Source organism: Thunnus maccoyii, chromosome 23 (assembly GCF_910596095.1).
Source record: "Thunnus maccoyii chromosome 23, fThuMac1.1, whole genome shotgun sequence".
NCBI classification, from domain to species: Eukaryota; Metazoa; Chordata; class Actinopteri; order Scombriformes; family Scombridae; genus Thunnus; species Thunnus maccoyii.
In genome coordinates, this window is record NC_056555.1 from 22,621,648 (window position 1) to 22,634,488 (window position 12,841).

A 12,841-nucleotide genomic window follows, 5' to 3' on the forward strand; every position below is an offset into this window, starting at 1 on the left:
CTCCCTCTCTGCCTCGGTGCTTTCATGCCGCAGTTACAATGCCCCGCCACTTCCCCATCACCGCCAAGTCTTCGCAGATTCATCAAGTCATCATCAACCTTACCAGTCTCAGCAGAAGTCATCATCCCCCACCAGAACCAGTGACTGGACTCCATGGGGGGATTTATCTTGCTGCTGCTCAGGACTGATGTCCCTCGATTACAAAATCTCCTTGTAGAGTCGAAGAGTCGAAAGACTTTTGACAAGACTTAATGATCAATCAATCAATATCAATATCATCTGTACAATAAATAATTCTTTTTGCTTCACTTGTCTCTCCTGATTGAAATAAGTGACAAAGGAGCCCAGAATCTGTATTTATACACATTTACTAATAAATTACTGTGATACTTATTTTATTGATTAATGCTTACATATATTAAAGGGACTTTGGAATCTTCAAAAGGAAACAAACACCAAACAGATAATATTAAAACCTAATACAGTTAAAACCTCCATTGTAATTTGATTGAACATGTTTATCAGCACTCCCAGACACCTCAATGTGTGCTTAATTAAAGCTAATTGGATTTTTTGTGACATGAGTAACAGGTTTTAGTAACTAAATGCGAGGGTGTGAGTATTTGTGGGCCTCCTTAACCACTTCTTCTAATGTCACATATCGTCATGTAAATAACATTTTGTTTTCTTTTGTGTAAGTTTTGGCAGCTCCTTCTTTAAAGCTTTATTTTATGAAGCTGTGAGGCTCAAACTTGTGGCCACATTTTAACCACTAACAGCCCCTACACACACAGACATGCTGCACAGTTATTTGTATTACTACCGCCATCATGTGGCTGTAGATGGAAACTACAAAGACCACACAAACATCACTGATGCATGCATTTGCGTAAACAAGAGTAAACTTTATTTATAAAGCACTTTTTTCAAGGACGAGAGACATTTCATCCCAACCATCAGCCACCCCTCCTTTTTTAGATTAAAGTTTTCAGCAGTCCTGAGTTGCAAGTTATGAGCTCTCTGAGAGGAGTCTAGAGTCACTGGCTTTCAAAAATCAAAAATAAAACAAGCATTGTGATTGGATAACAGCTCTGCAAAGTCAGTGAGAAGAACACCAGCATTTCAGGCATGTTTTTGGACCCCTACCCAGTTTAAATATCATTATAAAGCCGATGACAGGAAAGGCAGGCGACTGTTTGGAGCCTCAAAGGGTCAATGACTCAACTCCACAGCAACATCTCAAAACACAGATACCCTCCTCCCCAACAAAAAAACAACAAAAAACACTGTCGGAATAACATCATCGTGAGAACCTCCCTAAAGCGGCCTCATTATCTTCTACACTTCCTGTCGACTGTGACTGTGAGGCTGTTATTATGACAGAAGCCCAAAAGTCAGGAGGTGCTCTGCAGGAGGTTTGCATGTTTTGCAAGTTGGCATAACCTTCAAAAATTAAAAAAATTTCCAATAATTACATAAAATAATTACAGCCCAGTCACAGATTTAAGTCACTGTTTTATCAAAAATAAATATGCTGTTTTGAAATTCCCGAAAGAACGGATGATTCTTTTATTAATCACCTTGCCCAAGGCAGCATCCTGATGCAGTGCGTACTGATGCCTAGGTTTTGGGTGAGGGGTCAGAGGTCAGAGGTCAGGTCATGGAGGGTTTGGGTTGGTATTTCACTCTGTTGAAGTCGTCGACTGTTGTTTCTACTGGAGGTGTCTTCCAGTATTCCTCCAGACCCAACGCCAGGGACAGAGCTATGGCCGCCATCTTTAATTATTGAATTAAAAAGTCAAATCAGAAAATTTGCAACACATTCTCTAATCAAGGCAACTTCTACAAACTCAAGTCTTCAAGAACATCTGAAACTTGTTTTGAATCTAATTAACTATTCCAAAAACTCAGAACTCCTCTTGAAACTTTTAATAATTCTGGAAACTCATGTTCTTTTCAAGAAACTGATAATGCTTTCAGACATTTATAAACTACTCTAGAAATTCATTGTAAAACATGCAAACTTCTCTCTGTTCTTATCTTATATTATACTTCATCATAAACTCAGATACTTCTGGAAACTCATAATAAACTTTTCTACAAACTTGTAAACTAGAAAATATTGAAGAACTGAAGAAATAAATATGATATTTTTGTTTTTTAATTAATAAAATCTGCAGTGTGAAGACAAAATATTTCTCAACTTCAAAAAAAAGAAGATTATTAATTAAACAAAGAGAAGGTAACTAGAGTTCAACTGAGAATAGTGAATATTAGTGTACCGCAATGGTGGCGAAGGCTGAAATAATTCCTATCCTGAGTTTGATGGGGAAGCTCAGGTAGCTCTTCAGGATGGGACCACATGGCTGCAAGACACAGAGGTCAAAGGTCAACATTCAACATTAAGAAAAACAATGTTTCTTACCACAATAGATGGACATTAAGTGACCTGTCCTCTTGTAGAGAGAGGAGTGTTAAGACATCTATTGAAAGTAGAAAGGAAACAAGGAAAGATGAAAAAATAAAACAAAGAATGAAAGGAATGTGATAGTGTAATTACCTTGGAGTGAACCCACACTTTATTTGTGTTTTGTGGGGTCAGAGGTGAAAGGTCATTATCCACCAAAACACAGGGCTCCTGTGAGCTGGAGTTACCGGCCTGAGAGCTGTAAGACAAAGAGAAGGAGTGTATTTATAAGTCAAACCTATTCAGAAGCTCAAAAGCTCTTTGGGAATTTGATCAACTCCTCTATAAATCCAGAATGCCTCTTTGAGAAGCTAAAAAATGTTTCAAGAAAATCCAGACATTCTTCTAGAGCCTCAAAATCTCTTTGAGAAAATCAAAAAATCTTCTCCAAATCCAGATATTCTTCAAAAGATCAAAAGCTCTTCCAGAAGCAAACTGTTTTAGAAACACGTCGTCTTTTCTAGTGTTTTAAAAGCTTTAAGAGAAACTCTTCTAGAAATTAATTCTTTAAAAGGTCAAAAGCCATTTTTAAGAAACTTAAAAACTCTTCTAGAAATCCAGAAATTTTAGAAAATAAAAAGCTCTCCCAAAAACTCAAAAGCTTTGTAGAAATCTAGAATTTTCTCAAGAGCCTTGAAAGCTTTTTGAGAAAATAAAAAAATCTTCTTTAAATCCATAAATTCTTCTGGAGGTTCAAAAGCTTTAAGAGAAACTCAAACTTTTATAGAAATTCATAAATTCTTTAAGAAATTCAAAAGCTCTTTTTGAAATCTAGAAATTTGTCTAGAAACTAAAAAAGATTTTTGAGAAATTTAAAAAGTCTTCAAGAAATCTGGTTCCTCTAGAGTCTCAGATCAGCATTCTCAGATCCCTTTTCTGAGAAAGGTGAAACATATGTAAATGCCTGTATTTATTGACAATTGACGTAAAATGAACTCTTTCTGTTCTGTGTGATCATAAATATGTTTCTCATTCACATTTTTTTTTCTGTTTCTGTTGTCAGACAACAGAAGTATGAAATCTGATTGTGGCTCATGAGTACCATGTTAACCAGCAGTCATTACCAGGCTGCTGAGCTGCAGATATAATCATTATGTTTAGATCACAACATCATCAGACAAACAAAAACACAGGTTAATAAGCCTTATTGACGATCACAGAGAAAATTGAAAGCATCTGTTATCTCATCTAAATGAGCTGTAAAAGTGTGTTTACGCTTGTAAAACATCAGAAATGACAGCACAACTCTACTCTAAACTACACTACACTATATTGTAAACGTGGTTGCTGGAGAACAGACTTTTGGCTTCTGAAACGTTTCCAGTTACAATTGAAACCAACGGAGCAGTGATTGAACATTCACCACAAAATAAACCAGAAATATCAACATCTAACAGGGACATGATGTTTTTGTGTTTTTCTGTCTTACCTCAGCAGGGTGGACGGGTGGGATGAGGGAGGCGTGCAGATGCAGGAGGGAGGAAGATGAGTCTCCCAGTCATCAAAACTCCTCAAACCACAACAAGAATCCTGAGAAACAAATTGACAAAAACACAGACATAAGCTGCAGTTCCTCTGATCGCCACTAGATGCTGGCTGACAGAAAACTATATTGGAGTGAACAGGAAAACAACTTCTCTGTAGAAAAAACAAAAGTTAATATTTGTTTTGTCCACCACAAAACAGCAAATTTCAATCATTGTTGCATTAATAAGAAATCCTAAGAAGACGTGTTAAATCATCTTATTTGACAGATATCTACAATTCATTCATGAACTGCCAGAACAGTAAGATACCTCTAATAACAATTTTGACTGTCAAAATTCAAATTTAAGATATTAATAAATACACTATGGGAGGATCAAATTAAATATCTTACAACAATTACAAGTTTTTACCATATGAAATGTGAATCTCAGATATCTCAGATAATTATGAGTTGGCAAAACTTAAAGGAAAGGCTCACAATTTTTAAAGTTTGTCTTAAAACAGCAGTCAGGTGTCCAAATGAACAGTGAAAGAGGTTTTCCTCGCTGTAATCATTCCTCCTGTTCATACTGGATATTCAAAGATCCCCTTCAAATGTGCTTTTGATGTGAGTGATGGGTAAAATGTTTAGTCCAACAAACTGGAAGAAAACTCCTTGTGACACAACTTCCCTGATATTTTGTGATTCTCAACTAGTTGCTTATGTGTTTGTCTGTAAAATGCATTTGGTGCATCGTTTTCATGAATTGAACTTGCATTTCATCGTTCAGGTTAACATCGAGCAGCTGAGAATAACATGATGTAAGACCTCATAGAGAATATTAAAAATGCAAAGAAAAATCTTATGAATATTTAACAGAGCTAAGTGGGAGGGCTTCTCACACACAGACATGTTTCCTTCTGGATTAAATCAGATCCGGTTTCGTTTTTACTGCTTAAATCTTTATATTTCTCCGTCTCTCTTACCGAGTTCTGAAGTTTTATTAGTTCTTCCTGGATGCCAAGTTCTGCTCTGTGAAGAGGAGTGTTGTTGAGAAACACCTCCTCCACTTCGCTGTCCATCTGCAGAACAGAGTACCAAACAGTAGAAGAGTGATGGAGACAGTAATAGGAGTTAGTCTAAAGAGCAAAAAACTATTCTTTTTATGAACAAGTCATTTCTAATCATTGAATTTAATATGTGATGTGTTTCCTGTATCCACATGAAAAAACAATACTGTACTGAAATTTATAAATTGCTCATTTTGTTTGTTTGTGTTTGCTTAAAGATCCCAAAATGTTAAAAAGTTGACATTTCTTTTACAGATGGTCACTATTCTATATCAAAAATAAACAGAAACTCTTCAGTTAAAAATCAAACTTGGGGCTTTTACATAATCTAAAAGACCTGGATGTTTACCAGGGAGGGAGGGTTTTATGAAAGACACGGTTGAATTGCATTATGGGCATTCTTGGACCTTGACCTGTATAAGGGACTTATAAGTCAGGATATGTCAGACTCTGTTGCATCAGTTTTGGCCATTGCTTTTCTTTTTATTCATTCTGATTTTTGCAAGGCCCCCAATATTATCTGTTTAGAAGTAAATAGGCAAAATACAGGCATGTCATTATTTATATATAGGCCATAAAGGGCTCCTTTTATGCTATTTGTTGGGGCCATGAGGTTTTTGGCAGCTACAAATATGGGTGTGCCAACCATTTTTATACATTTTGACCTGACAAGGATCCAACTTGGATCAACATGTTGTCTATTTGAATACATTTTGTGGCTCAGAGTCAGTGTGCAGGTGTTTTTTTCATTGATGCTGCCTTTTAAACAGCCTTACAATTACACTTCTGCAGCTACAAATAAGGTCACAAGCAAGAAACGGGTGAGAAACTGCACTCTAGGAATATTTGTCCTATCTAAAACTTTCATAATTGCAGCCTCTAGGGGGCGACGTGGCAGCAGTGACAGACACACAGATGGGTAGAGAGAGACAGACAGGTAGATTCACCTGAGCTTGAACCTGAACCAGCGGTGAGGCAACAACCATCAGAGCCACAAACTCCACGAATATCAGAGCAGAAAACTGGAGAGGACAATCACAGGTTAGTATGTGTGTTTGTGTGTGTGTGGGTGTAATTTAAGTCACTTTCAGGGACACACCAGACTTAAGACCAGTTGATTGGGGACGGCTTGTGCAACTGAGTGTGTGTGTGTGTGTGTGTGTGTGTGTGTGTGTGTGTCTCACCACCAGCAGAAGAGGTTTGAGGTCCAAAGAAGCAGCGCAGACGCCCAGAACAGACAAAAGCACGGTGAGCGGGCCAAACACCTGCAGGACCAGTAAACCATCGCTGCTGGACAGCTGGTCGAACAGCTGAGAGAGAAACAGAGAGAGAAATGATCAAATACTTCACACATAACTGTAGCTTGAACACTCCTCTCACATATTAAAACATGTATATTTAGTTTAACACTTTAAACTTCACTAATGTTGGCTGCACACTTTCAATTTGTCTTTTTGAAGTAAAAAGAGTTGTGTATGAAAAGGATTTTGAGGAAAAAATATTTAAATGAGAACATTTTTTTGTTATATCGAGTAACTGAGAAAATATTTTATGTATTTTTTTGTATAATGAGAAATTTTTCTCTTTGTAATGAGAAAATGCATTTCCTCATTATGAAAGAGTGAACAATATCCTTAATAACAACCCCGTCTACCTCTGATTGGTGTGAAACAAAACGCTTGAAATGTATCTGAACTGCCATTAAATCCACCCTCTGGACATTAACTGTCAGGGCGTATAGGGGATGGGAATGTGACATCATCAGCAAGTCGGCCATTTTTGGAGGATACCGTCACCTGTACACCTTCACCACCCATCCAGCTGGGTAGTCTCAACCTGTTCAACTCTGTGTAAGTCTGTTAAACTTCAATTTGCTGCTGAGTCTCTCCAGATTTATTTACTTTATCATCTTGCTAGTTAACTTGGCACTATTTGTGAGCTTTATCAAGCTTTATTTGCCTCCTCCTCTCTTTCTACACAGCTAGTGAGCCAAAATAAACATCTGTGAATGTTCATTAGTTGTCAGATCCTGTGTTGTTATGTTGAACATCCTCACTGACAGTCAGAGCACAAAATTAAAGTGAAGTTAAAGTGAAAAGCAGTTAAAATAACTAAAAATATGATGATAAAGGCTCCTCTTCTTCATCCTGTCTGCTGTTAATATCATCATTTCATCAGGAGCTCTTGAGCACATTAAGAGCAGCATTGAGCTATAGATAACTTGCATAATATAACAAGTTGTTTTTCAAGTTATGAGAAAAATGAGAAAATGTTCTCATTATATCCAGTTGTGGGTAATGAAAGTTTTCTCCTAATAAGGAGAAACTAAGCAAATATTTTTTTGTCCTGGTGGCAGGAACACGCTGCTCTTGATTAATGAAATTGTAAAAATTTTATATTTAAAAGTACCGCCATATTTACAGTTGCAAAAAAAAAAAAAAAAATGATTTATGTCTTTGAATACACATTTCATTGCTTATTCTGTTTTCATTTGTTGTCAGTTTTACTTAATTTAATGAGAGATTTACAGTAATTTAATGATAATTTAAATAATTAAATAATACAGTCGTAATTTAGAGTTCATTAATCAGTGTTAATTAATTTATAATTTTACATTTATTTATTTAATTATTTTCTTATTGATATATATTTAAGCCTATCATGCATGAATTATTAAATCACAGAGTAACATTTTTTTTTATTGTTTAGTTTTACTCTTAAACAAGTGAAAAATCATGTCAGTAACTTTTTTTTTTAATATATTGAATTTTGAAATGTGTCGACTGTAGTGGACACCATGCATCAACGGAGTAAAAAGTGATTTATGGAAATCAATATAGTCAATATATATATATATACATGTTTATATATATATATTATTTTATTACTAAGAGCAAATGGTATGAATACACATAGGAACATTGGATAACAACAACAATAGAGAGGATATTTGAAAAACAAGACCTAGGCCCAATTGACAGAATGTACCCTTTGTTGCATGACGTCCACTGGAGCGGACAGATGTATTTTCAGTCACAGAAAATAATGTACAGGAAAAATATTATTAAAAACTTGATAAAAGTATTTCAAACATCTTATTTCGTTGAAAAATATACTTTTTACCTGTTTTTTTCTCTGAAAATAAAAGTATTTAACAGATATTCCTGAGCTACTTGGTCCCTTTTCTCCACTCTCCGCCATGTTGAATTTATGATTCAATATCTCAAAATCACAGAGAGAGTCAAAAATGATATTCAGATGGAATTGTAGACAACACTTTGGGGGTTCACCACCTGATAGTTGGGACATGGTACTACAACTTAAATGGTTCAAGATGGCTTCCAAATATCTGTCCACTGTAGTGGACACCATGCATGAAAGGGTTAATCACTTGTGTATTCACATTTTTCTAAATTTAAAGTAATGTAGTCACATCTGCTCTGGTGAAAAGTTTTAAATGGACGTTTAGTCTTCTGTGTGGTGACGTCAGAGTTACCTCTGGTATGCTGCTATGGATGGTGGAAAAGCCGACGCCGATCATGACCACACCAGACACCTGCAGAGATGATGATGAGTGGAAACATTAGGACAGGAGTTGGATCAAAGTGCTGTTTGTTGGGTTTGAGCCTGCGTAGGAGGAAGTCTGTAACAGCAGCGACATTCCTCTCAAACTACTGCACCTCCCCAGAGGGACGCTCATCAGACTCCCATCAGCTGGGAACTCTGACGGCTCGGAATCACAAACCTCCACTTTGAGAAACTCTGGCTGCAGTTTAAAGTTTCCAGTAGAAGCAGCTTCAACAAAGTTTCTCATGATGAAACATTTTCCTGCAGCTTCATCTGAGGATCATCAGTGTTTATAGTTTGATGCAACAGCAAATAAAATACTGATTAGATTTTTTAGTTTTGGTATGATTATCTTCTTATTATTTATTTTCTTTTCCTTTTCCTTCTTCTTCTTCTTCTTCTTCTTCTTCTTCTTCTTCTTCTTCTTCTTCTTATTATTATTATTAGTGATATTGTTGTGGTTGTTACAATGATGATGATGATGATGATGATGATGATGATTATTATTATTATTATTATTATTATTATTATTATTGTTTCTATTATAACATCTTTCAACAACAATGCAATTCAAAGTCAGAGTTTATTTGTCAGTTTTTTTGTTTTTGAAATAGTCATAATAAATATTATTATTTATTATTAATTATTATTATTATGTTAATCAATTTGATTGATTTTATATTTCTCATGTGCATGAGTCTCAAATTGTTTTAATGTTTACATTTGTTCCATTTTATTATTGACTTTCAATCGCACTAACCTGTATGAAAGGAACTCTACAAATAAAGTTTGACTGATTGATTGATTGATTGATTAATTGACAGTGTTAAGAAAAAATACTGATTTAATCCAACACTGACAGTATTTGTAACTTATTTGGGTTGAGTTCAACTACAGCTTACTAATTACTGTAATCAGCTGATGTAGTGCAAACAACAACAACAACAACAACAACAACAACAACAACAACAACAACAACACAGAAGCCAAAACAGGAAAACACCATAATGTAGCATTTAAGAGTTTGTGCAGAACTAAAACTGGCAATATTACAAATGAAACGCTGTTTTCAAGCTTATTGTAATAACATTGATCATTATCATTTCATTAGATAAAGTGAATTTTTGCACTTGATACTCTTTTGCTAAAGGCAAGAAACCAGGAGATGGATGAGGAAGAAAGGAGACGAGGAAGAGAGAAAACAGAGAGGAAGAAACAAAGAAAGGATTGAAGGGAGGAAGATAAAACAAAATATTATGCAGACTAATCACAACTAAACACATATTACTTAATAATATTTTATTCACTTTTTATTTCACAAAAACACTAACAGAAACAAATATTTTTGATGAGGATTTGTTGAAGTAGTATTAATAGATTATTTTGGTAACTTGGAGGCAGCAAACCTGAGCTGTCAACACAAACATGACTTAATAAAGCTAACATGTTAGCAAACAGTAAAGTTGTGAGCTATAAAAGCAAAACAATGAGCTGAAAGATGCTAAAAGCAGCCTGGTCTCACCAAATGGTGTATGAATAACTCGCCAGTTTATTAAGTTATCACTATGTGTTTTTTTTTGCTTTTGGTGTGGGTGGAGGGCTAGATGGTTACACAGCAAAATGGCAAAAAGTTACAAAAGTAGCAGGAGCCAATTTTTACATTTTTACCGCATTTTACTGAGCATTTTAACTCAAACCATGATCTTTCCCTATCCCCAACCAAGTGGATTTTGTGCCTAAACCTAACCAATGGTGTTAAATGACACACGAAATGTCCTTAAAAGTGGCGTGCTATTTATACGCCATCCCATTGGCTGAAAGAGAGCTGAAGGGGAACTGATACAATGTGTTGAACTTGTTAGCAAACAGTTGCTTATTTCCACATCCAGAAGTTACGGAGCAACATCATCATTCATTTGGAGTCGTGTTTCTGTCCAACTGTTGAATGTGAGTCCAATATTCACTCTCTTTTAGCTCTGTTTTTGGTCTCTACCAACTCCTGAGGGAAATATCTGGCTCTTAGCTGCTAAATGCTTCACAATGTTCACCAGCTAGTCTACAGCTAACTGTGTCTGTTTGCTGTTTGGTGCTGAGCAGGTAGTGTACAGCGGCTTTTTAGAGCTTTTACTCTGAAAGCGACACTATGAGAGCACTGAAAGCTAAAACTCACTATAAAGCTCCGTAAAGCCGAGAGAAGCTGCAGAGTCACTGATAATTCTCTGTAAGTTCATCACTATGAGCCACGACCAACACATTACACACTGAATATTACACTTTCAGTATAAACTCTATATGGTGGTTTCTAAATGACATCCAATAAATCTTTTGTATCTCTGTGATGCAAATTTTTGTTCATGTGCTGACATCGATATATCTGTGATAAGCTTATTTCCCAATTTATCACGCGGGCTCTATGTAATTGTCACTGATGTATCTTCATGTTGTAGCTGGTGAACGGGTCCCATGTCTCACATTCTGTCGAGTATATTAATCTATAACAGTGCATCATATTGTCTCAGTTGATGATGTAATTTGTTTTGTATGTAACTAATTACTTTGCAATGTTGTAACTATCTACAAGAACTCTTTTAAGCCTCTTCTTAAAACATACTTTTATCTGAGATCCTTTTGTGATTCACTAGAGTTTGTATTTTCTTTGAACTTTCTTTTATTTCTGTTTTTATTTCTTTTAAATTGTCTCTTTGTTTTATTTTATATTGAACTGGTTTTATCTGTTTTTTAAAACCTAATCATTTTATGATTTGTCTGTTTTATTTTGCTGCCTTTGTGAAGCACTTTTTAAAGCAGATTTTGAAAATCGCTCCTTAAATAAAGATTATTATTATATAGTGAAGTAAAAAATACATATAAATAAGTACATTGAATATTAAAATACCAGTTGCTCAAATATACACAAAACATTAGATAGAAGTAATGAAGCCTGGAGTTTGCTACCAGAAATATAATATATAATTATAAACATTTTCAATTGTTAATTATAATTGATTAATAAATAAAATCATTACAGATTAATTAATTAAGTATAAATTTACCGTATGAAGCCAACATGGACAAGAAGTCTTAAAAGTGCTCCCAAAAAAAAATGGAGATTTGAACATCTGCAACAACAGTTGGACAAACATCTGATGATGATCATGTGGTATGAGTGAAAGCTCCAGAACATCTACTGAATGGACTTTGTGGTAAGATTATTTTCTCAACTGCTGTTGTCAAAGTCTTAGTTTCACAAAACAGCAAATAAAAAAAGTTCAATTTGATTATACATATACATATATAAATATAGATATAAATATACTGGTATTTTTTGCATTTATGTATTTTTTTGTATTATTGTATTTATACTTTTTATACTTTTTTATTATACTTTATATACTTTTTATTTATACTTTTTATACTTTTATATTATACTTTATATACTTTTTATTTATACTTTTTATACTTTTTAATTTGTACAGCAAAGTCAAGAATAAACTTTGAAACTCAGTTTATGAAAGTATTGAATATATTTTCAGTTGTTAATCAAAGTTTTTTCTAAAATGATCAACAAATGTGTTAATATTCATGTAAAGAGAAGCATCATTGAGCTTCATTCAGATCCTCACATTCTGGTTATTTGGCTTATTTACACATTACATTTATTTTGTCCAAACTATAAATCTCCAACGATGGAAAGTAAAGACGGTGTTGAATAAAACTTAATACAATTTAAAAGACAAAAAAAAATCTGGTGTATTTTAAGGAATTATTACATTTTATTTTCCTTATTGTTATTTTCCTCAGTGATCAATCTAACGCCTCTGCCGCTGAAGTTTCCAGCTGCTCATCATCACATCCATCACAGCCCAACACAAACATGCTGCTAGCAGTTAGCAATTAGCGGTTAGCTTACCAGTAGCAGCACAGTGACACAGATGTCGAGTCCTCGCAAGTAACTCCTGCAGCGAGCCATGACCGCCGCCCGAGAGAGTCGAGCTAAAATAGAAACAGAGTAAAGACCAGAGCCGACTGTGTGTGTGTGTGTGTGTGTGTGTGTGTGTGTGAGTGTGAGTGTGAGTGTGTGTGATGGATGTTGTTTAAAGCTCAGAGTGTTTGGCTGCAGAACGAAGAACATGACCAAGTTTGGAAGATCAGCTGTAGGAGAGGAGAGGAGAGAAGAGGAGAGGAGAGGAGAGAAGAAGGAAGCAAGAGTGGAAAGGAAAGGAGGAAACAAGAGAAGAGAGGAAAAGAGACAAGAGGAAGGAAGGAAAC

At 35.1% G+C, this 12,841-nt stretch overlaps 1 protein-coding gene across 1 annotated transcript; it reads right to left on the bottom strand.

The window, feature by feature from the left end:
* Positions 1 to 880: 880 nt before the first annotated feature.
* On the bottom strand, positions 881 to 12,794 carry LOC121890409. The gene is made up of 9 exons (XM_042402638.1): positions 12,483 to 12,794; positions 8,502 to 8,561; positions 6,190 to 6,315; positions 5,953 to 6,027; positions 4,922 to 5,017; positions 3,897 to 3,997; positions 2,561 to 2,666; positions 2,283 to 2,366; positions 881 to 1,776 (listed from the first exon to the last, which is right to left on the bottom strand). The coding sequence occupies exons 1-9, from the start codon at positions 12,702 to 12,704 to the stop codon at positions 1,654 to 1,656; spliced, it is 993 nt and encodes a 330-aa protein (XP_042258572.1). The 5' UTR covers positions 12,705 to 12,794; the 3' UTR covers positions 881 to 1,653.
* Positions 12,795 to 12,841: the final 47 nt, after the last annotated feature.

Excerpts from the sequence above, each read along its gene's own strand:
- LOC121890409 (XM_042402638.1), bottom strand. The coding sequence starts at position 12,704 with ATGTTCTTCGTTCTGCAGCCAAACACTCTGAGCTTTAAACAACATCCA. Across the intron at positions 8,562-12,482 it reads GTGTCACTGTGCTGCTACTG|GTGTCTGGTGTGGTCATGAT; the intron begins GTAAGCTAACCG and ends TCATCTCTGCAG. Across the intron at positions 2,367-2,560 it reads AAGTGTGGGTTCACTCCAAG|CCATGTGGTCCCATCCTGAA; the intron begins GTAATTACACTA and ends TGTGTCTTGCAG.